Raw genomic sequence first — 24,572 nt, 5'->3', positions numbered from 1 at the left:
CGCGGCGCTCCGGTGCCCAGTTCCCGGCCGCTTCCTGGTGTCTGACGCAGGCCTGAGACGTAACATCAGACACCAGGAAGCGGCCGGGCACCGGAGCGCCGCGATGCGGGACCCGCCGCTGGAACCGGGGAGGTGAGTGGATGTCTTTTCCCTCAGCCACCTCGTCCCCTGTCCCAGCGAAAAAGTGCCCCCCCCCCGCTGGAGTACCCCTTTAATGACCTTCTTGCCATGATTCTTCTCATCTCTGCTTCTGTAGGAGCAGAGTGTAGGCCTCTGCTCCTTCAGTAGTGTGTAGGCCTGCCTATCTAGGCCCGTGCATTGCAGGAGACTTGGGAGACGAGTCTCTAATTACCTGCAGATCCTGTCACAACTGGTGGAATCTGCCAGCGAAGGTCTTATAGGCAGTGTACTATGTACAAGTTTCCCCCCTCTGCTACTACTGTCTAGCTTTGCCTATCTAGTCTCACACAGCACAGAAGTCTTGTATTCAGTCTCTATGGGAATTTAGATTTTCTTCAGACCTTGTCAAAACTTTAAGATTCTAATAGCAATTGAGTATGTCTTGGTTCTTCAGCCCGTAAGTATACGTCCTCTCCCACCTGTATTGTCATCAAGTTAATCCTGCCCGTCTAGTCTCCAGCAACATAATAGACCTGTCATTTAGAAGAGAGAAAAAGTGTAAAGTTTTATAGCCATTTGGATGGCAAATATGTCATGTCAATGTTTCCTGATAAGCTGCACTTAACCTCTACATAACCTCATGATATTATTAGCATTTTATGGCTCTTGTTGAATATTAACACGACTTTCATCAATTCTACCGTACTAACCGTGTACAATCTAACATTTTTATCTCCTACCTTTTTCTTTCTTCTCTTATAAATGTGCTTAGATGACTGCTTCTCTTAACATAACTGCTTTATGGCTTGCTGTAAAGGCTGTCTGCTCCCACACCTCCTGCTCCTCCCTTCTAATTAGGGGTTGTCCTACATTTATGTAAATCAGGCATGTGATCAGTGTCCAATCAGGTGATTAGAAAGAGGCCATATAAGGGCATACTCACCATAGAGCAGGGATGGGAAACATTCTGCCTTCCAGCTGTTGCAAAACTACAGCATAATGGGAATTGTAGTTTTGCAACAGCTGGAAAGCCGAAGGTTTCCCCACCCCAGCCATAAAGGTAGCAGCAATGTAGCTCTTAAGGAGTGGGCCTCATCTTATTTGTGGATATAGGACAAGCTGGGTTTATACCAGAAGCATACAACTTGGTGCCCTCCAAACTACATTTCCCATCATGCCTGGACACCCATTGTCTGTCTATAAAGGCATCATGGGAATTGTAGTTTTGCAACACCTAGAGAGCCATAGGCCCCTGGTTTATACCATTCATCTTGTCTGCAGGAGACCGTAAGGGATTGAGAGACCTGCTGGGACTTATAGTTCCTGTGGCCTCTACTTGTCAGAGTCTGGTTTAAGTTATCCCCATAATTCATTCTGCAAGACTGAACCAATTTCTCCTGATCTGTAACATCTGCTCTGGCCCAAATATAATTTATATCCCGAAATCCAAGATATTCTAGGAATCCTCTATGGACGGGGTGGCCTTTTCACATGGACTCATATCAGTAGAAAAACTCAACTATTACTCTCCGGGGTCCCTGTCTGAACCATTAGATCTACCTATATTGGAGACCTAGGCTGCCCCCTATGCCCCCTATGTTTTATACTGCCATGCTGCTTGTTCAGCAAACTAAAATCACTAGAAAGTATATTGTCAAGTGACTGATATGTATAAGGAGCAACTGATCTTTATCCTTAAAGGGGTTTCTCCAGGATTCGAAAAACTTGGCTGCTTACATCCAGAAACAGCGCCACCCTTGACCTCAGGTTTTGTGCGGTATTGCAGATCAGTGACTATGATCGGGCCTACAAAGGATCGTACAGTATTAGAAAAACAGCGCCACCTGCAGTTGTACTGCAGTCTAACTCCATTGAAGTAAATCGAGCTGAAGTGTTCAATAACAGAGAATGCCTGTAATGGTGCTATTTGTGGAAGAAAGCGGCCATGATATATATTTTTTTTCTTTGTACAAATGAATTTCCGAGGCCCATATTATCAAGGATTGGAGGGAACACAGCTGCTTTCTACCAAAAACAGCGCCACCCCGTCCTCAGGCTGTGTGTGGTATTACAACTCAGCTGCATTTACTTCAGTGGGACTGAGCTGCAATACCACCAATAAACAGGGTCGCTGTTTCTTGAAGAAATCAGCTAAGTCCTGGATAATACAGTTGGAAACCCATCAACTTTGTCCTAAACGTGTAATATACATATATATATACACACACACACACACACACACACACACGGTGGTCTAAAAGTAGGTGGACAGTATGTGTAATATGGTTATAAAGGGGGGAAACTTATTAAACGTGGTGTAAAGTGAAACTGGCTCAGTTGCCCCTAGCAACCAATCAGATTCCACCTTTCATTCCTCACAGACTCTTTGGAAAATGAAAGGTGGAATCTGATTGGTTGCTAGGGGCAACTGAGTCAGTTTCACAGTACACTATATATGTATGTATATATATATATATATATATATATATATATATATATATATATATATATATATATATATTTATATTTATTATTATTATTATAGACTGTGTTGGTTGTTATAAGGTCCATTGTCGAATTATGAGTTGTTTATGGAGCTTCTCCGGTGAAATTTTTTATTTTTTTTAAATCAACTGGTACCTGAAAGTTATACAGATTGTTAATTTAGTTCTATTTACAAATCTCCAGTCTTCCAGTACTTATCAGCTGCTGTATGTCCTGCAGGAAGTGGAGTATTCTTTCCAGTCTGACACAGTGCTCTCTACTGCCACCTCTGTCCATGTCAGGAACTGTCCAGAGCAGCAGCAAATCCCCATAGAAAACCTCTCCTGCTCTGGACAGTTTCTGACATGGACAGAGGTGGCAGCAGAGAGCACTGTCAGACTGGAAAGAATACACCACTTCCTGAAGGACATACAGCAGTTGATAAGTACTGGAAGACTGGAGATTTTTCAATAAAAGTAATTGACAAATCTGTATAACTTTAAGCAATGGAGCAAGAAGTGTTATCATAGGCATACAGGCAGACGGCTTATATTTTGTGTACAGACCAGGAGCAGTGTAGCGGGGATGACTGTGGGAAATAATTGCCATGTATGTAAGGGTGCATTTACACAGAAATATTTATCTGACAGATTTTGAAAGCCAAAGCCAGGAACGGATTTGAAAAGAGGAGAAATCTCAGTCTTTCCTTTATGACCTGACCCCTGTTTATAGTCTGTGCCTGGTTTTGGCTTCAAAGATCTGTCAGATAAATCTGTCTGTGTAAACGCACCATTACGTTCTTCCATCTATGACTGAGAGAAGGAAATGGTTGACGTGGAGGGGCAGAGTGGGCGCTTGTGGTGATGTGACTGTGACATCTGACGCTTCTTCCTTCCCTGGGTCATGCGGGAGGCTGTGACTATTGATTTTTTTCATCCCATTAATTCTGTGACTTTCTCCCTTATAGCGACCAGATGGCCGTGCTCGAACTGCTCCCGAATCAGCCCCCACCTGCTGCTGCTGCTCACCCTCGGTGGGCTCATAGTGCAGCCTAATACATAAGGCCATAAAGAGACCCCCAACCCTGTGAGACCACCCCACGAAAACTATTAACGCTACCTCCAACCCCCCCACCCCCAACCTGATAACATCTCCCAGCATGCAACGCTCCTCCTCCATCCATCCATCTGCTCAGCACCGCCTTCCATCCATCATTTCTCTATTTATGCCTTTAATAAATTTATATTTTTTCTACATTTCACTTTTTTGGCTTTTTTGTTTTTAATTTTTAATTTTATTTTTTTTACGTTAACCATTTCACTTTCTGTAAAAAGACTAAAAAAATGCACCGAATCATCTGACCCATCAATCAAATCTGCATGTTTTTGTTTTTTTTTCCTTTTTAAGAGAGATGGGCATTAACCCTTTAAATGGCCAGGACATAGCTATTGATTTGCCAAACTGGCAGCGCCACCTAGTGGTTAGAAAGTAATGAAGCTTATCTAATCAGAATAGTCAGCGGCATGTCCTGTATGGGTGGACTCACACTAGCCTAATGCCCTATTACATCTCTGCATACGGGTCCATATTCTGATAATCCTGGACACATGTAAGTTCAGGATATCAGAACTTTGGTCAAGTTGGGACATCCCTTATTAACATGGATGAGAATGCGGATCTCTAATACACATGTGTGAGGGGCCTTATGCAGATGTATTTCTATGCCCATATGACAGACACAAGGCCCGGCCCGACCACCCCTCAGGACAGCTGTCAGACTGGGTCATCAGGCCGGGCCTACAGTCTCAAAGGTGTGAAATCGATGCTCCCCTAGTCCGTTGTTCCAATATTTCAGGGTGGACAGGGTATATTTATTTTCCAAAATCATACTCCCTCCATGTTACACTCTCATGGGCCTAGAAAGCTGAGATATGAGGAGCTCTTTGGTCCTGCTCTATTTTTTTTATATGATGATTTAAAGGGTTATTCTGGCAATTACAATTCTTCAATAGTTATTTAAAATAAAATTAAAAAAATATTTTTTTTCTATGCCAGAATACCCCTTTTAATAGATTACATTTCCTCTTAAAGGGGTATTCCAAGTTGTAATAATAATAATATAAAAAAAATATGCATTTTACCTTCCTTGCTCCCCCTGCCACTACCTTTCCGCCATAGTCGGCCCAGCTGTACAGCACTTCTTCACTACTGCAGCCGCTTATATGTATACACTGACCTAACACAGGAAGTGCTGTGCAATGAGCCTGACTGGGAGAACAGCAGCAGTGGGGGGAGCAGGGAAGGTGAGTATGCACGGTTTCCCACAGAAATCTCATTAATACTGGAGAATATTCTCACTTCAGTGTTACAATGGCCCATGACCCACAGCTAGATATGTCCTAGATTTCTCTTTTAATGCTCACACTACAGAGCCCCTCCAGCTTTGCCTTTGTCTTCTGTGTTCCCCAGTCCTGACAACACAGAATTAAAGGGGTACTCCAGCTAAATTTTCTTTCTTTCAAATCAACCAGTGTCAGAAGGCTATATAGATTTGTAATTTACTTCTATTAAAAAATTCCAGTACTTATCAACTGCTGTATGTCCTGCAGGAAGTGGTGTGTTCTGTCCAGTATGACACAGTGCTCTCTGCTGCCACCTCTGTCCATGTCAGGAACTGTCCAGAGCAGCAGCAAATCCCCATCGAAAACCTCTCCTGCTCTGGACAGTTCCTGACATGGACAGAGGTGGCAGCAGAGAGCACTGTGTCATACTGGAAAGAACACACCACTTCCTGCAGGACATACAGCAGTTGATAAATACTGGAATTTTTTAATAGAAGTAAATTGCAAATCTCTGCCACTTTCTGGCAGCAGTTGATTTTTTATTTATTTTTTATTTTTTGCTGAACTACCCCTTTCCTAGTGTGTTTTAGAGGTGACAACTTTCTTTCAAATCCGGCACCACCATTGTTTATTCAGTATTGAATAAGTAGCTTCATGAAAGTGCTAAGCTGCAATACCACACACAAACTGTGAACAGGAGTGGCGCTGTGTTTGGATAAAAGCAGCCATGGACAGTCTTTCTAATCACACATAAAAGCCTCTTACCTGGTCCTACAATGCAGGACCATGATGCTTTACAGGGAGGTATCATTTAAAATTTTATATTAAGGGCGGAGCTTACATCCAGGACTCCTCCTCCACTCACTATTATTAAGAGAAGTGCTCCCTCATGCTACCACAAGAGGGATTAAAGGGCTAGTTCAGCAAAAAAAAAAAGTTTTTTTCTTTTCTTATAACTTCTATAAATAAATAAAAACTCCAGTGTTCCAGTACTTATCAGCTGCTGTATGTCCTGCAGGAAGTGGTGTATTCTTTCCAGTCTGGAGAGCAAGAAAGGTTTTCTATGGGGATTTGCTGCTGCTCTGGATAGTTCCTAAAAAGGACAGAAGTGGCAGCAGACTGTAAAGAAAACACCATTCCCTGCAGGACATACAGCAACTGATAAGTACTGGAAGACTGAAGATTTTTAATGGATATAAATTACAAATCTCCGGCACCAGTTGATTTGAGAGAAAACATTTTTTGCTTGAGTAACCCCTTTAAAATTCACGAGGGAGTGCAGTCGAGTGCAGTGTAGGCCTCAGTAGAATCATCCACTGCCAAATCTTTTCCAGGGTGACCACCACTTTAGGAACACTTGGTCAGCTAGCTTTCTGAGTGACTTACTTGATGGAAATGCCCTTAAGTAATTCACATGCATGCTGAACGCCTTAAGTGGCAGAGAAGGGGCGACCCAGGCCTCTCTGCTGCCACCACTGTTCAGGTCAGGAACTTCTATCACAGCTACCTCTGCTACTGGTGCTGTCCTTGACAGCCCTGCAGTACCTGACACCAATGAAGGTGGCAGCAGAGAGCACCGTGCTGCCCCTTACTGCTGCCAGTCGATGTAGAATAGTATATCCATTTATTTTAATGAAGTTATATTACATAGATATATAAAAGCTAATTATTAAAGCAGAGTATATAAAAAGAAAACCTTGCTGTCTGAAATAACTCTTTAAAGGGGAACCCCAGTGACATTCCAGATCAAATCATACAGTTTAAAGGGGTACTCTAGAGGAAACAAAATTACATCTAAATTACTTCTATTTTGTAATCTCTTCCAGCACTTCTCATCTGCTGTCTGTCCTGCAGGAAGTGGTGTATTCTCCCCATTCTGGCACAGCCCTCTCTGCTGCCACCTCTGTCCACGTCAGGAAGCGTCCAGAGCAGGAGAGGTTTTCTATGGGGATTTGCTGCTGCTCTGGACAGTTCCTGACATGGACAGAGGTGGCAGCAGAGAGCAGACCTCTGGAGTACCCCTTTAAGGAGCCATCTGAAGAGGCCACAACCTTTTAGGTTCTTTATCATACATAGGAACATGCATCAGTCCATATTACCTTCCAACATTATCCACCCCATGCAGTGTCGGACTGGTTCACTAGCGGGCCGGTGGGCCCCCAGCTTTAGAACCTGCACTAACATTGTCTGACATGTCGCTTCTCATTGGTTCTTCATTGGTGGGCCCCAGGATCATTTCTTCTGGTGGGCCCCAGATACCTCAGTCCGACACTGACCCCTTGCCCCTCTCCCACCAAAAACTTATTAACAGGTTTCTAATCTCACTAATATTAGATTATTCACAGTATTACATCACATTCACCTTAAAGGAGTTCTCCACAGAAATCTGATTGGCACTTTAGAGTTAGTTTCTGGAGCAATACCAGTGGCTGAGAAAGTTGGATGCAGCCCTAGGGAGTTCTGGAAAACAGGGATACGGCCTAGGGCCTATGACCGGATCCATGTTTTCCAGGACTCCAGTGTCTAGGGTGGTGCTCACAGTAAGAAAAAATTCAAACAGTATTATAAAAGTTCTTTCTCGGCACTCACCATCATGCTTCATAAATTTTTATTGTGGAAAAAAGTCCATAAAAAAATATAGAACGGCAACACGACGTTTTGCCGTCAAGCCTGTTGCCGTTGTATTTTTTTTTTTTAATGGACTTTCTTCTACAATAAAAATTTATGTAGCATGATGGTGAGTGCCGAGAAGGAACTTTTACTGATCTGGTTGTAGTCGGACACTGCTCGCACCATCTCGGCCTGCACTATAATCAGACTTCTCCCTTAGTTGGAGTGCTCCTTTAATTATCATTGGTTTTCGCCAGCTGTGTCACTACATCTCCTATCATGTTGTTCTTCTCCAGCCTTATAGTGGTCTTCACCCCCCACCACCACCACCGTTTAACCAGGACCCCCAATATTTTGTAGACTCGCCCATCTCCCTTTTGTTATAATTCTAACAGTTATTTTTTTAGTTTTGGTTACAACCAATAGGGCGGCCATTTTTGTTTTCAAAGAACTCTTGATGGCCAATGTGTTTAGCAGTGCAATGATCCATGGACTGTTCAGGGCCGAGTCGGTGAGGTCATAGATTCTGGAAAACTCTAGAAGTAGGGATGGTCCCCTCCTTTCATCCCTCTTTTTTACGCCTTCTCTTATGCTGTTCTTCCCTCCCTTCCTCTCTCCGGTTTCCTCCTCTCCTTCCCCTCCCCCCTCTACAGATAACATCGATGAAGCCGAGCGGCAGTGGAAGGTGGAGTTCCATCGCTGGAGCGCCTACATGATGCGATGGAAGAACCAGTTTGACCATTACAGCAAGCAGGAACGCTGCAGCGAGCTGTGACCTCACTGTGACATCACCCAACCAACTCTCCTGCTCTTCTAGACACACAAAAAAACTGTGACATCACTATGACATCACCGCAACGTCGCTGCACAGATTCCTCATGCAGAGCGGCAGGAGGGGGGGTCTGTAGACACTCACCCCCACCCTCGAGTGATGTCTTAAAGAGCAAGACACCTATAAGGACATTAACCCGACACCACATACGCAAGTCATGTGATTGTTCCCGTTCCTTTGTATGTACTATCCGTCCCCCTCCCCCCACCGGCCCTAACCCTGCGTGGTCAGCGGGCACCTCCCTGTATGACGCTGTGATCCCCTTGTCCGCATGTCCATCTGTATATAGTGTTCGATGATATAAAGATATAAATATATATATAAATATATATATAGAATATATACATATTTCTAATATATATATATGGAGGGAGATTTATGTGTAAACCTATTTATTTGTGATGCTGTGAACGTTATCCCCCCCCTCCCCCCCCCGAGCTATGGGGTATCGGGCGAAAGGGGGCAAACGGGCCTCATCCCATACGATATACTGTACTGCAATACTCACCAGCCTCATAAGCTATAGAGCTCACCATGTGCATCTAGAATGGTGTTGTTACCATTCTTAAAGGGGAAGTTCACTTCTAAAGTAGCCCCCCCCCCCCCCCGCTGTGACCAAGTCAGCACCTTGAGCACTTCATGGCGGACACATCTCCAGCCATAGTCTCTAGTCATACCATGGGGAACCTTTAAGCACTTCAGTTGCCCAGCCTTATGAGCCCTTGTTGATCTGGACTTCCCCTTTAAGTCCCATGATTCTCAGCTGGTTTGTGCAGAAAACCAAAGGTCCCCTAGATCTGCTGGAAGCCATATGTGATTTATGGTCTGGCCCAACCTTTATGCACTTAATCCTTCACTAGTGATATCATAGGAGCAATCTAGGGACTCTGGTTCTCTAGCTACGAGGGGACTACAAGTCTCAGCATTGTGTGTCTTCTCATGCAGTGTTGTATGTGCATCTCCACTATTCCACTATATTTTTTATGCACATGAGATTTTTTATTTTGTTATTGTCTGTATTTTAACACAAAAGAGTCAGGGTCCTTTAAAAGAACATCCAATCAGCTAAAGGCTTTCGTGCTTCCTAAATTTAAAGGGGAACTCCAACTAAAAGTCACAAGGTGGCATTGGTGGGGATCTGTGAGCTTGACTGTTCTTAATAATCGTATTAGCAGAGAACCCCCCCCCCCTAAAAAAAAAACATGGCACTGCCCTGAGATTTTCTACCCTTAGCTGGAATTCCCCTTTAAGTCTTGGAGCAGAATAGGCCACTATATGAGTATACAATGATGACTGTTACCTTGTTGGTTATACCAGTGCCCAGATAAGCAAATCTTACCGATCCAACCAATTAAACATGAGCAAATACCTGATTGGTTACTGAGAGTTTGCTCCTCCCCCTCCGTGACTCTAGAACGGTGGTTGCCTATATAAGGGTCTATAGGGAATGTGATCTCCAGCATCCAATCCGACCTGGAACTTTTCTTAGTTTTATCTGCCATGGAGAGCTAAGGATCTGTTTACCTGTGATAGTGTGGAAGGTTTCTGTACTGTTCCATGATCTATTGATAAGATGTGCAGTATAATATTATATTACAGATGATATATACATAGATCCCAGGACTAGATTTACCTACAATGACTTCACCTCTATGATGGTTCCAGGAGGGCCCACATCTGGGAACCCAAATGTATCGTCTGACCTGGACGCCACTATTAAGAACAGGAACATGAGGCCTTCCCTTTAATGTGTGCTGATGAGGAGCAAGCCTTGTATGTGCATTGTTCAATAAAGAACATTAAACCTTCTCAGTTTTGTAAAACGCGTCATGTTTAATGTTTTTTGGTACTTCGATTTTTTTTTTTCTTAACATCTGTTGACTCTCTACTAATCATCTTCTGGCCCATAGTTGTCTACTTCTCCAGCTCACCCTCTCCACCTACTGTCTATCCTCCAGTTGTCTTGTTATATTCCTCCACTCTTGCTTACCCTCCCCATGTTCTCCTTACTTCTCCAACTCTCTCCTAACTTGTCGTCTTCTCCTCTCCATGTTCTTACTTCTCCAATTGTCTCGTAAGTTTTATCCCCTCAACCATCTCCTGTCCATGTTCTTACTTCTCCAATTGTCTCGTAACTTTTATCCCCTCAACCATCTCCTCTCCGTGTTCTTACTTCTCCAATTGTCTCGTAACTTTTATCCCCTCAACTATCACCTCTCCGTGTTCTTACTTCCCCAATTGTCTTGTAAGTTTTATCCCCTCAACCATCTCCTCTCCGTGTTCTTACTTCTCCAATTGTCTCGTAACTTTTATCCCCTCAACCATCTCCTCTCCATGTTCTTACTTCTCCAATTGTCTCGTAACTTTTATCCCCTCAACCATCTCCTCTGCATGTTCTTACTTCTCCAATTGTCTCGTAACTTTTATCCCCTCAACCATCTCCTCTCCATGTTCTTACTTCCCCAATTGTCTCGTAAATTTTATCCCCTCCACCACCTCCTCTCAATGTTCTTACTTCTCCAATTGTCTCGTAATTTTTATCCATTTCACCATCTCTTCTCCAGGTTCATTTTGACTTTTTAAGTAGTCTCAGAATTGTCGTCAACTTGTCTCCATGTTCTTCTGACTTATTCAGTTATCTCGTAAATTTCATCCACTGTACCTTACTCTCTCCATTTGTCTCAGAATTTTCATTAGCTTCTGTTCTGTTCTTTTTACTCTTCCAGTTGTCTCGTGACTTTCTTCTTCTCCAGTTCACCCACTCCATACTCTTTATACTCTACCAATTGTTTCAGAGTATTCCTCCACCCTCACCTTTCTTTTCGCCTTTCCATGTTCTCCTCCTCTTGGTCTTTCTCTCCTCCTCCTCTTCTTCTTCTACAGTTGTCCGGTGATGCTCATGCTGACACTCACCTTATACTTAGTACTAGCTGTTTAGTAAAGTCTTCTTTCTGTTTTTGTGTTCTTATTTTTTCAGTTGTCTCATATCTTTCCACTTCTCCAGCTTCCCCCTTTACATGTTCTCGTTTTATAGCTTTGCTCCTCTTCAGCTCCTCTTCTTATTGCTCTTACTGTCATCTAGTGACTCTCCAGATGACATTCACACAATACTTGGTACTAGCTGTTCAGTACATTCTCCCTTCTATTGACCTTCTTTATGGTCTTCTTTACTCTTCTAATGGTCTCATAAATTTATACTTCTTCAGCTTACCCTTTCCATGTTCTCACTTTACCAATTGTCTCATAGCTGTGCTCCTTTTCCTGCCACTTGCTCTTATTCTCACATTCATCTGGTGGCCCTCACAAGGGCACACACCCTTTACCTAATACGACTTTACGAGTCATTTTCCATTCTTATGGACCACCTCTGTGTTCTTCTTCCAACTGTCTCATAACGTTCCTCCTCTAGTGATTCTCTCCCGTTCCTTAGTACTAGTTATCCACTGACTCTCCTTCTCTCTTTTTCAATATTCTCTTGATCACCTCTTTTCCAGTCCTTGATAATCTTCATATTTCAATGTTTCGCCTATTCTTTGTGCCGTATTGGCTTTCTTAAAGTGACTGTACCACCAGGCCCAGGCAGAAGCACTGGAGGCGGGCCGACCAACCCCCAGTGGGAAGAAACTCCAGCCCCTCCATGACATGACTCCATTAGAATGAATGGAACCCTATCATAGAGGGGCTGGGGTTTCCTCCCACTAAGGGTGGGTCGGCCCGCCTCCAGTGCTTCAGCCTGGGCCTGGTGGTACAGTCACTTCAATATATCTTTTACTCTTCAGCCATGCTGACCCTGGAAATGTCTATTTTACTTTCCTCTTATGTGTAGTTGACCGGCCTCCTCCTCTGCTGGCTTGTTCCACAATTTCTAGTTGCCTTATCTCCCATGCTACTGACCTTCTATGTGTTCCTGTCACTCTTCCAGTTGTCTTTTGACCGTCCATTTCTCCTGCTGGCTGTCCTATTAATGCCCAATCTCTTCTATGGTCTGGAAAACAACATTGTTTACTGCATCTCCTCACCATCCTGTCCAGAAGGAAGAAAAACATCCCTCTACTGCCACCTATAGGTAGCTACCCTCAAAATTTTATGCCCTAACATAAGTCAGAAACTAACTTACTAACAGGATAACAACCTATAGGTGTCGCTAGAGAGACATCCTTCTTCCTTCAGCATGAGAGCTAATTTGCATACTTTTTCCCATGAGGCATTACTAAGTCTCCATACACCAGTTGGGTCTCTTCAATGAGTGCCCACCCTGTGAATGAATTATATTCAAAGGACTGTAGATTGGACACAGCGCCACCAGTGGTTAGGAGGATTAATCATTATAAATTATTATAAATATACTTTTTTTTAGTCATTTATTTAAACATATCATACACCAATGCTTACCATGAGATGGAAAATGAAACCGGATCAACCTGGAAGGAAATCCAGATGCACATACAGAGAACCTGTTACTTCTTGGAAGAGCTCTGCTCATATCCTTAGAGGAAACATCAAAGGCAAATAGCAGTAAGATTAAGTCACATAAAAGAATAAGACAGCTGCAGGTCCTATCAGATACTTACCATGTGATAGTGTAATAATAGTCCTGCTGCATTGACATAATACTGCCCTCATCTGGCCGTTCATAGAAATGCCGACAATAAGTGACAATGACATATATCACAGAAGCGGGTATGTATCCATAGGAAAGTAATGGCGTTCCGAGGTTCACCCAACCTTGGTGTTTTATAAATGGTGGGATATAGAAGATAGCAAGTGATCAGGCGAGTCTTAAAGAGCCCAAGTGTAAGGATCTGAAATAAGACATGGGCCAAATGGTGATGTCTAACATGATTGGTCAAAACATCTTCAAAATGGCCGGTCTTCTAGGGTGTTCCTGGTATGCAATGGATAGTACTTACCAAGCATGGTCCAAGCGTGTTTATGGCATGGAGAGCAAAGGTGAAACCATGGAGCCCCAGGAGGAGAATTTGCTACAGGGCTAATACAATCTTGGCTAGTTTTGGGCAACTTTTGTTTCGATTCTGCTAAAGGGGTACTCCGGGCCGGGGGGTATTTTTGAGGATCGCTGGGGAGGGGGTGGAAAATGCGGCAGCTCTGACCAGCAAGCGGCCACGGGACAGGAGTACCGGGCGGCGAGATCCGGGCACCGGCGCTGGAACGGTGGAGGTAAGTGACCTCCGGCTTCAATTTACACCCCCTCCCTGGCAATCCTCAAAAATACCAGCCGGCCCAAAGTACCCCTTTAAGGGCTGCATCCAACTTGTTCAGCCACTGGTAGTCAAAGGCCGAGTGGTTGGATTGGAGTACGCTCCAGTTGTGCTCATCTCTAGGTATGGGTAAAGACAGAATTACTTCAATGTCCATTGTAAAATTGTGCTTCAAAGTGAATAGAAACCTATAAAACACCATTACATTCCTTGCCTCCAGGTTGTACGAGGGCTGGTGTTCCTAAAAGTGCCTATACACCTATGAAGTCAGCCCAACCCAACACCAGTGGTGTGGTCAGCTGATAGTATAACGTATATGATGGCCTCCTGACTCTTCCCGACAGATATTAGAGAACAGTTGGACATGATGGATTTTTGCCACCCAACCCTTTAGGATGAAAAGTGGAAAGAATAGGGAAAAGTTATTTTGTACAGTAGAAGACTCCACATATTCTCGAATTGTCATACGAGCGAGTCATGGAGATCTAGTAAACTTGGCAGCTTCTACCACCATCTGTAGAAAACAGCAGAGTGGATGTAACCTGACTTCCTCTGGAAGTGCAGAGATTATAAGGTGACTGACAATATCCGGGCAATGTTCCAGGCCGACAGCATTTTCTCAATGGATTTCTTAAGAAGAAGTTGGAACATGCCACACGAGAAGAACGTCTCTTCTCTGCCACACTTAGGAAGGAAGATCAAAGTCCTGAGATCGGGTAATGATAAACCTAAGATCCACGGGGAACATTTCTTTAATGATTCATTAATGCTCCATATCCCTATATACAACATTCTGTATAATTATATACAGGAGATACCCAGGTTATACCAGCTTTACATATATTATTATATACAGGAGATACCCAGGTTATACCAGCTTTACATATATTATTATATACAGAAAATACCCAGGTTATACAAGCTGTACATATATAATTATATACAGGAGATCCCTAGGTTATACCAGCTGTACATATATAATTATATACAGTATATTTACCCAGGTTATACCAGCTGTACATATATAATTTTATACAGGAGATACCCAGGTTATACCAGCTGTACATATAACCTGGGTATATACTGTCTAAAATTGTATATGTACAGCTGGTATAACCTGAGTATCTCCTGTATAAAATTATATATGTACAGCTGGTATAACCTGGGTATATATACTGTATATAATTATATATGTACAGCTGGTATAACCTGGGTATCTCCTGTATATAATTATATATGTACAGCTGCTATAACCTGGCTATCTCCTGTATATAATTATATATGTACAGCTGTTATAACCTGGGTATATACTGTCTAAAATTGTATAACAGCTGTACATATATAATTATACACAGGAGATAGCCAGGTTATAGCAGCTGTACATATATAATTATATACAGGAGATACCCAGGTTATACCAGCTGTACATATATAACTATATACAGGAGATACCCAGGTTATACTATGGTGTCCCACAATGGGTGTTGCTAGTAGATACACCCTTCGCAAAAGCCTGTACTCCAAGTGTAAGTGGTGATGTAGTCATACTTAAGTTTTGCCACTAGATGTCGCTAGTCTAGGTGTTGCAAAGGTGTAGAATTCAAGAGGTTATTGTTGTTTGTGATTTGGGCACCAATGAGAGTTCTTTTTTCATCTCTACCTATCTCTGTTCTCCTTTTTTCTCTTGCACTCTCTTCTCCCCCACTCACAGCAGGTATAACATACCCTGTAGGAGGTAGTCACATGGGGAGAGGAAGTGTTAGTGAGACGTTGTTGAGCAGAGCGGACACAAGCCAGCATGGTCCCTACAGCAGCTAAGCTGGGCCCTGGCTTATGCCAGGTCCCCTATGAGAGAACAAGTCCAGTGAGTCTTAGCCTGGTTGTTAAGCAGTACAGACGCACATGGGAAGCACGGACACTTGTTTCTTGAAAGGAATTTTTCTACACACTATACAGTGTTAAGGCAGGGACCATCCCAGCCCACGCCGTGAACAAGTCTAAAGGTGCAGGACAGTATCCAATAACAGAGGAACTGATCCGGATAGAGCAGTTGCTAGAAGCCTACATACTCATATACATATCTTGCAGCGTGGGTGTAATCAGAAAACTCTGACCACTCTGCTAAACCCAAGTAACAAGGTCTGGGGCTTGTGTCACCCTCTAGGACGGGTTGCCCAACACTGGTGGGCAATAGGTGGTGCAAAGACCAAGGAGTCAAAACACGGCCACAAGTATTTTCTCTACTCTCAAGTATTCTACTTATTCTACTTCTAAAGTTCCGGCAGAGCACAGTACTACATTGGGATGGGACTCTCTCTACATCCTCCTCTCTTCTTCTCCGAACTTTCTCTGCTTCTCCACACGCAACCAAGTCAGCACTGCTATTCTACTTCTGAAGCTCTCTGTACAATTCTTGTCAGTCAAGTCCAAAGTATATTGTCAAGTCAGAAGTCTATTGTATATCACTATATCAAGTATTCCTAAAGTAAAGAAGAGTTTATTTATTGTAACAGGACTCAGTGATTCTTATCCCAACACCTGCACAGTAGCAACATCTACCTTGGGTTATCTCCTCTTTCTGTGGGTGGCGGTACCAATAGTCCCGGTGGGTCACAACTCCACTCCGGATCACCGTACTAAGCGTCCAAGGGACCCCCTCACAACCTGGCAGGTCACCGACCACAGGAGAAAGGGTATAGTCAGCCTATCTAAAATAAAACAGGTGTGCTCCCATACCTGTGTGCTCAACCGACACTGGCGTCACGACAATCTAACATCTGGCTGAGCTATTCCCCCGACCAACCACCACTACAGTGGAGTCACACCTCACCATCTGGCAAGTGACCGGTCAAGCCTCACACCGAGGCTGCACCAGAAAACCAACTGTACATATATATTTATATACAGGAGATCCCCAGGTTATACCAGCTGTACATATATAATTATATACAGGGAATAACCAGGTTATACCAGCTGTGTATATATATATATATATATATATATGTGTGTATATATATATATATATATATATATATATATATAATATATATATATATATATATATATATATATATATATATAGGAGATCCCCAGGTTACACCAGCTGTACATATATAATTATATACAGGAGATCCCCAGGTTATACCAGCTGTACATATATAATTATATACAGGAGATCCCCAGGTTATACCAGCTGTACATATATAATTATGTACAGGAGATTCACAGGTTATACCAGCTGTACATATATAATTATATACAGAGAATACCCAGGTTATACCAGCTGTACATATATAATTATATACAGGAGATCCCCAGGTTATACCAGCTGTACATATATATAATTATATACAGGAGATCCCAAGGTTATACCAGCTGTACATATATAATTATGTACAGGAGATTCACAGGTTATACCAGCTGTACATATATAATTATATACAGGAGATCCCCAGGTTATACCAGCTGTACATATATAATTATATACAGGAGGTACCCAGGTTATACCAGCTGTACATATATAATTATATACAGGAGATCCCCAGGTTATACCAGCTGTACATATATAGTTATGTACAGGAGATTCACAGGTTATACCAGCTGTACATATATAATTATATACAGAGAATACCCAGGTTATACCAGCTGTACATATATAATTATATACAGGAGATCCCCAGGTTATACCAGCTGTACATATATAATTATATACAGAGAATACCCAGGTTATACCAGCTGTACATATATAATTATATACTGGAGATCCCCAGGTTATACCAGCTGTACATATATAATTATGTACAGGAGATTCACAGGTTATACCAGCTGTACATATATAATTATATACAGAGAATACCCAGGTTATACCAGCTGTACATATATAATTATATACAGGAGATCCCCAGGTTATACCAGCTGTATATATATAATTATATACAGAGAATACCCAGGTTATACCAGCTGTACATATATAATTATGTACAGGAGATCCCCAGGTTATACCAGCTGTACATATATAATTATATACAGGCGATCCCCAGGTTATACCAGCTGTACATATATGTAATACCACACACAACCTGATAACAGATGTGGCACTGTTTTTAGAAAAAATAAAATAGCCATGTTTTTCTAACCCGGCTTTAACCTGGCTGTCAGTAGTGTGTATGGACCACATGTTCTTGTATACAGTCCGAACAACATGCCCCAGTTACATGGCCTACCCCTGGCACAGACCCGGAGGTGGAGGATGGGGAAGCTGTTTGACACCTTTATTGATCTGAGGACGCTGTATTATTATAATCCCAGGTTACTTCAGGTTTAATAAAACTAAGAAATAAACAACTAATAATCTTAAACAATTAAGAAATTTCCTCTTCGTATTAATTATACAGGGAACCAATTCCGTCTGGGGCCCGGAGCTGCCATCAGCCACCTTGATTATCCGGCAGAGGATTATATCGCCCGGTATCATGCACACATCCTTGGATTCATCTACAAATAGGAAAATCAATCCCTTCCTGGATTAGAGGAACATATTTAACTCTGAGCAGGCCGTCCCTGATGTATTTCATCAATTCATGGCAGCTGTAAGGCATTGGAAAGGACCATGATGGGGCCAACCATGGTGCAGAACTCACTGACCGCACAGATGGGCCCTTATCTTGTCTCTATATTTGCTGTTCATACAGATAACAGCTCCTTCCATATTGCTGCTATATATGTGCAGAAGCCAAGCTATAGTGTGTCACAAAGTCATGCTGAGAGTGGCTTGAGGTCACAAAGAGGAGGTAATGACCCGGAAAATATTACTATCTTGGAGTTATAGAGCTTGTTAAGCCTGAGTCAGCGGTGAGAAGGTACAACCAGATAAAGACCAAAATGGAGTCTCACTCCCGGTTCTAAAATTACATTTATTTGACCTTCCTCCATCCAAGACAGGAAAGCAAATTGATACTTGGATAGTTCCACCTCCCATCTTAAATCTGAGGGTGTCCACTGTAATCATAGCCTTAGTCTCCAGGGTTTCCACATGTGGTGTCCCACCACGGGTGTTTCTAGTCTTTACACCCTTCGCAAAAGTCTCTACTCTAAAGTATAAGTGGTAATGAAGTAGTACCCAAGTTTTGCCACTAGATGTCGCTGTTATGTGTATTATGTACCTAGGTATTATACAGATGGATGTAACTAAAGAGTTATTGTTTTAGGATCTGTACAACAATGGGAGTTCTTTCTCTTTTCCTCCTATCTCTATCCTTTTCTTTCTCTTCTCACCCAATCACAGCATACCTTAAAACTGCTGTAGAAGGAAGTCACATGGGGAGAGGAAGTGTAGACACACCTTAGTGAGTCCTACTCTGGCTTTTGTAGAGGAAGGACGCAAGCCAGATCGGTCCCTGTAGTAGCAGAGAAGGGCCCTGGCTGCTGCCAGGTCCCCTGTGGACAGTCTTACTCTGGTCTCTGTAGTGAACGGATGCACATGAGACACCTTAGCACTCTTTTCTTAAAAGCAGCACTTCCAAACACTATGCAGTGCTGATTGTACTCTTAGAGAGGACAAGTCAGGGATCACCCCAACCCTTGCCGAGAACCAGTCTAAAAGAGCAGGACAGTATCCAGCACAAGAAAGGAACTGATCCAGATAGAGCAAAGTTGCTAGGAGCCTAGGTACTCTATCTCGCAGAGCGGGTGTATTCGGAAAATTCTGCTCATCCCAGGTAACAAGGTCTGGTGCTTGTGTCACCCTCTAGGATGGGTTGTCCGACACTGGTGGGCAATAGGTGGTGCGAAGACCAAAGAGTCAAAACACGGGCACAAGTATTCTCTCTACTCTCAAGTATTCTACCTATTCTCCTTCTAAAGTCCTGGCAGAGCACAGTTCTACCCTGGGTTGGGACTCTCTCAACATCCTCCTCTCTACTTCTGAGAACTTCTACTACCTCCCAGCACACAACTTAGTCGGAACGACTGTATCTCTCTCACAAAACTTCCCAGCACAGTTCGAGCACAGTACTAAAGATATTATCAAGTCAAGATCTTAATATTGAGTTATATATAATATTGAGTTATATATAATATAACTGTATTGAGTCTTCCTACAGTAAAGAAGAGTTTATTTATTTTAAAGGGGTTATCCAGCGCTACAAAAACATGGCCACTTTCTTCCAGAGACAGCTCCACTCTTGTCTCCAGCTTGGGCAGGCTTAAGCTGCTTGGTTCCATTGAAGTGAATGGAGCTTTATTGCAAACCACAACTGAACTGGAGACAAGAGTCATGTTTTCTCTGAAAGAAAGTGGCCATGTTTTTGTAGCACTGGATAAACCCTTTAACTAGACTCAGTGGATATTCGCTAAGCACCTACACAGCCATTGCTTCCTCCTTGGGTCATCTCCCCTTTCTGTGGGTGGCAGTACCAGGGCCGCTTTAACCAGAGGGCACATGGTGCACGTGCATCGGGCCCACTGGTTAAAGGGGCCCCCCGAGCAGGCCGGCCGTTGCTATGTGCGACCAATGCGGTCGCACAGGGCTCCGGCCACCAGCCTGTCAGGGGGGAGCGCCATGGATGGGTAATCTACTTACCCCTCCATGGCGCCCCCTGCAGGGCCCCGGCGTTCGCCGCTGCCCCCGCCCGCTGCTGCTGCGGCGCTTCAGCGCTTCAGCAGCAGCGACACTGACAGAGAGAGAGCCATTGGCTCCCTCCCTGTCAGTCACTCTTGTGGCCGCACTTCCTGCGGTCACAAGAGGCCGCACTCACCCTCTAGCGCCCGACGTCACTTGAGCGTCGGCGCGAGGGTAAGGGGAGTGCAGCCTCTTGTGACCGCAGGAAGTGCGGCCACAAGAGGGAAGAGAAGAGGAACGCGTGGACCTAGGTGAGTAACAGTGTTTGTTTTTTTCAATGTTATATGGGAGGGGGAGCTATATACTATTGGGGAGCACAGGGGGCTATATACTATGGGGGGGCACAGGGGGCTATATACTATGGGGGAGGACAGGGGGCTATATACTATGGGGGAGCACAGAGGGCTATATACTATGGGGGAGGACAGGGGGCTATATACTATGGGGGAGCACAGGGGGCTATATACTATGGGGGAGCACAGGGGGCTCTATACTACTGGGGAGCACAGGGGAGCTATATACTATGGGGGAGCACAGGGGGCTATATACTATGGGGGAGCACAGGGGGCTATATACTACTGGGGAGCACAGGGGGCTATATACTACTGGGGAGCACAGGGGAGCTATATACAATGGGGGAGCACAGGGGGCTATATACTATAGGGGAGCACAGGGGAGCTATATACTATGGGGGAGCACAGGGGACTATATACTACTGGGGAGCACAGGGGTCTATATACTATAGGGGAGCACAGGGGAGCTATATACTATGGGGGAGCACAGGGGAGCTATATACTGTGGGGGAGCACAGGGGTCTATATACTATAGAGGAGCACAGGGGTCTATATACTATGGGGGAGCACAGGGGAGCTATATACTGTGGGGGAGCACAGGGGGCTATATACTACTGGGGAGCACAGGGGAGCTATATACTATGGGGGAGCACAGGGGAGCTATATACTATGGGGGAGCACAGGGGAGCTATATACTATGGAGGAGCACAGGGGAGCTATATACTATGGGGGAGCACAGGGGAGCTATATACTATCGGGGAGCACAGGGGAGCTATATACTATGGGGGAGCTATATACTATGGGGGAGCACAGGGAGCTATATACTATGGGGGAACACAGGGGAGTTATATACTATGGGGGAGCACAGGGGGCTATATACTATGGGGGAGCACAGGGGAGCTATATACTAGGGGGGAGCACAGGGGAGCTATATACTATGGGGGAGCACAGGGGAGCTATATACTGTGGGGGAGCACAGGGGGCTATATACTATGGGGGAGCACAGGGGAGCTATATACTACTGGGGAGCACAGGGGAGCTATATACTATGGGGGAGCACAAGGGGCTATATACTACTGGGGAGCACAGGGGAGCTATATACTATGGGGGAGCACAGGGGAGCTATATACTATGGGGGAGCACAAGGGAGCTATATACTATGGGGGAGCACAGGGGAGCTATATACTATGGGGGAGCACAGGGGAGCTATATACTATCGGGGAGCACAGGGGAGCTATATACTATGGGGGAGCTATATACTATGGAGGAGCACAGGGGAGCTATATACTATGGGGGAGCACAGGGGGCTATATACTATTGGGGAGCACAGGGGGCTATATATTATGGGGGAACACAGAGGAGCTATATACTATGGGGGAGCACAGGGAGCTATATACTATGGGGGAGCACAGGGAGTTATATACTATGGGGGAGCACAGGGGGCTATATACTTTGGGGGAGCACAGGGGAGCTATATACTATGGGGGAGCACAGGGGACTATATACTATGGGGGAGCACAGGGGGCTATATACTTTGGGGGAGCACAGGGGAGCTATATACTATGGGGGAGCACAGGGGTCTATATACTATGGGGAGCACAGGGGTCTATATACTATGGGGAGCACAGGGAAGCTATATACTATGGGGGAGCACAGAGGAGCTATATACTACTGGGGAGCACAGGGGAGCTATATACTACTGGGGAGCACAGGGGGGCTATATACTATGGGGGAGCACAGAGGGCTATATACTATGGGGGAGCACAGGGGGCTATATACTATGGGGGAGCACAGGGGAGCTATATACTATGGGGGAGCACAGGGGGCTATATACTATTGGGGAGCACAGGGGAGCTATATACTATGGGGGAGCACAGGGGGCTATATACTATTGGGGAGCACAGGGGGCTGTATACTATGGGGGAGCACAGAGGAGCTATATACTATGGGGGAGCACAGGGAGCTATATACTATGGGGGAGCACAGGGGAGCTATATACTATGGGGGAGCACAGGGGGCTATATACTATGGGGGAGCACAGGGGAGCTATATACTATGGGGGAGCACAGGGGAGCTATATACTATGGGGGAGCACAGGGGAGCTATATACTGTGGGGGAGCACAGGGGGCTATATACTACTGGGGAGCACAGGGGAGCTATATACTGTGGGGGAGCACAGGGGGCTATATACTACTGGGGAGCACAGGGGAGCTATATACTATGGGGGAGCACAGGGGAGCTATATACTATGGGGGAGCACAGGGGAGCTATATACTATGGGGGAGCACAGGGGAGCTATATACTATCGGGGAGCACAGGGGAGCTATATACTATGGGGGAGCTATATACTATGGGGAGCACAGGGGAGCTATATACTATGGGGGAGCACAGGGGAGCTATATACTATTGGGGAGCACAGGGAGCTATATACTATTGGGGAGCACAGGGGTCTATATACTATTGGGGAGCACAGGGGGCTATATACTATGGGGGAGCACAGGGGAGCTATATACTAGGGGGGAGCACAGGGGAGCTATATACTATGGGGGAGCACAGGGGAGCTATATACTGTGGGGGAGCACAGGGGGCTATATACTATGGGGGAGCACAGGGGAGCTATATACTACTGGGGAGCACAGGGGAGCTATATACTATGGGGGAGCACAAGGGGCTATATACTACTGGGGAGCACAGGGGAGCTATATACTATGGGGGAGCACAGGGGAGCTATATACTATGGGGGAGCACAAGGGAGCTATATACTATGGGGGAGCACAGGGGAGCTATATACTATGGGGGAGCACAGGGGAGCTATATACTATCGGGGAGCACAGGGGAGCTATATACTATGGGGGAGCTATATACTATGGAGGAGCACAGGGGAGCTATATACTATGGGGGAGCACAGGGGGCTATATACTATTGGGGAGCACAGGGGGCTATATATTATGGGGGAACACAGAGGAGCTATATACTATGGGGGAGCACAGGGAGCTATATACTATGGGGGAGCACAGGGAGTTATATACTATGGGGGAGCACAGGGGGCTATATACTTTGGGGGAGCACAGGGGAGCTATATACTATGGGGGAGCACAGGGGACTATATACTATGGGGGAGCACAGGGGGCTATATACTTTGGGGGAGCACAGGGGAGCTATATACTATGGGGGAGCACAGGGGTCTATATACTATGGGGAGCACAGGGGTCTATATACTATGGGGAGCACAGGGAAGCTATATACTATGGGGGAGCACAGGGGAGCTATATACTACTGGGGAGCACAGGGGAGCTATATACTACTGGGGAGCACAGGGGGGCTATATACTATGGGGGAGCACAGAGGGCTATATACTATGGGGGAGCACAGGGGGCTATATACTATGGGGGAGCACAGGGGAGCTATATACTATGGGGGAGCACAGGGGGCTATATACTATTGGGGAGCACAGGGGAGCTATATACTATGGGGGAGCACAGGGGGCTATATACTATTGGGGAGCACAGGGGGCTGTATACTATGGGGGAGCACAGAGGAGCTATATACTATGGGGGAGCACAGGGAGCTATATACTATGGGGGAGCACAGGGGAGCTATATACTATGGGGGAGCACAGGGGGCTATATACTATGGGGGAGCACAGGGGAGCTATATACTATGGGGGAGCACAGGGGAGCTATATACTATGGGGGAGCACAGGGGAGCTATATACTGTGGGGGAGCACAGGGGGCTATATACTACTGGGGAGCACAGGGGAGCTATATACTGTGGGGGAGCACAGGGGGCTATATACTACTGGGGAGCACAGGGGAGCTATATACTATGGGGGAGCACAGGGGAGCTATATACTATGGGGGAGCACAGGGGAGCTATATACTATGGGGGAGCACAGGGGAGCTATATACTATCGGGGAGCACAGGGGAGCTATATACTATGGGGGAGCTATATACTATGGGGAGCACAGGGGAGCTATATACTATGGGGGAGCACAGGGGAGCTATATACTATTGGGGAGCACAGGGAGCTATATACTATTGGGGAGCACAG

The 24,572-nt window shown here is 44.9% G+C and overlaps 1 protein-coding gene across 5 annotated transcripts in view; it reads left to right on the top strand.

Annotated features, from left to right (window-relative positions):
• Nucleotides 1–9,574, top strand: part of ACHE (acetylcholinesterase (Yt blood group)) — a 47,735-nt gene extending 38,161 nt beyond the window's left edge. For 3 of the 5 annotated variants that reach the window (XM_069948355.1, XM_069948348.1, XM_069948365.1), the window contains exon 4: nt 8,210–9,574. In XM_069948355.1, coding sequence (XP_069804456.1) covers nt 8,210–8,331 — 122 coding nt within the window. In that variant the 3' untranslated portion in view covers nt 8,332–9,574. Of the gene's footprint in view, nt 1–892; nt 994–3,571; nt 3,829–8,209 lie in introns of those variants that run through there. The other 2 variants (XM_069948373.1, XM_069948380.1) reach the window with 2 other exon arrangements.
• The last annotated feature ends 14,998 nt before the right edge of the window (nt 9,575–24,572 follow it).

This window comes from Dendropsophus ebraccatus, chromosome 1 (assembly GCF_027789765.1).
Source record: "Dendropsophus ebraccatus isolate aDenEbr1 chromosome 1, aDenEbr1.pat, whole genome shotgun sequence".
In the NCBI taxonomy this organism is placed as follows: Eukaryota; Metazoa; Chordata; class Amphibia; order Anura; family Hylidae; genus Dendropsophus; species Dendropsophus ebraccatus.
Note: the sequence above shows the minus strand (reverse complement) of the source record. Positions and strands in the feature narration are given on the sequence as shown.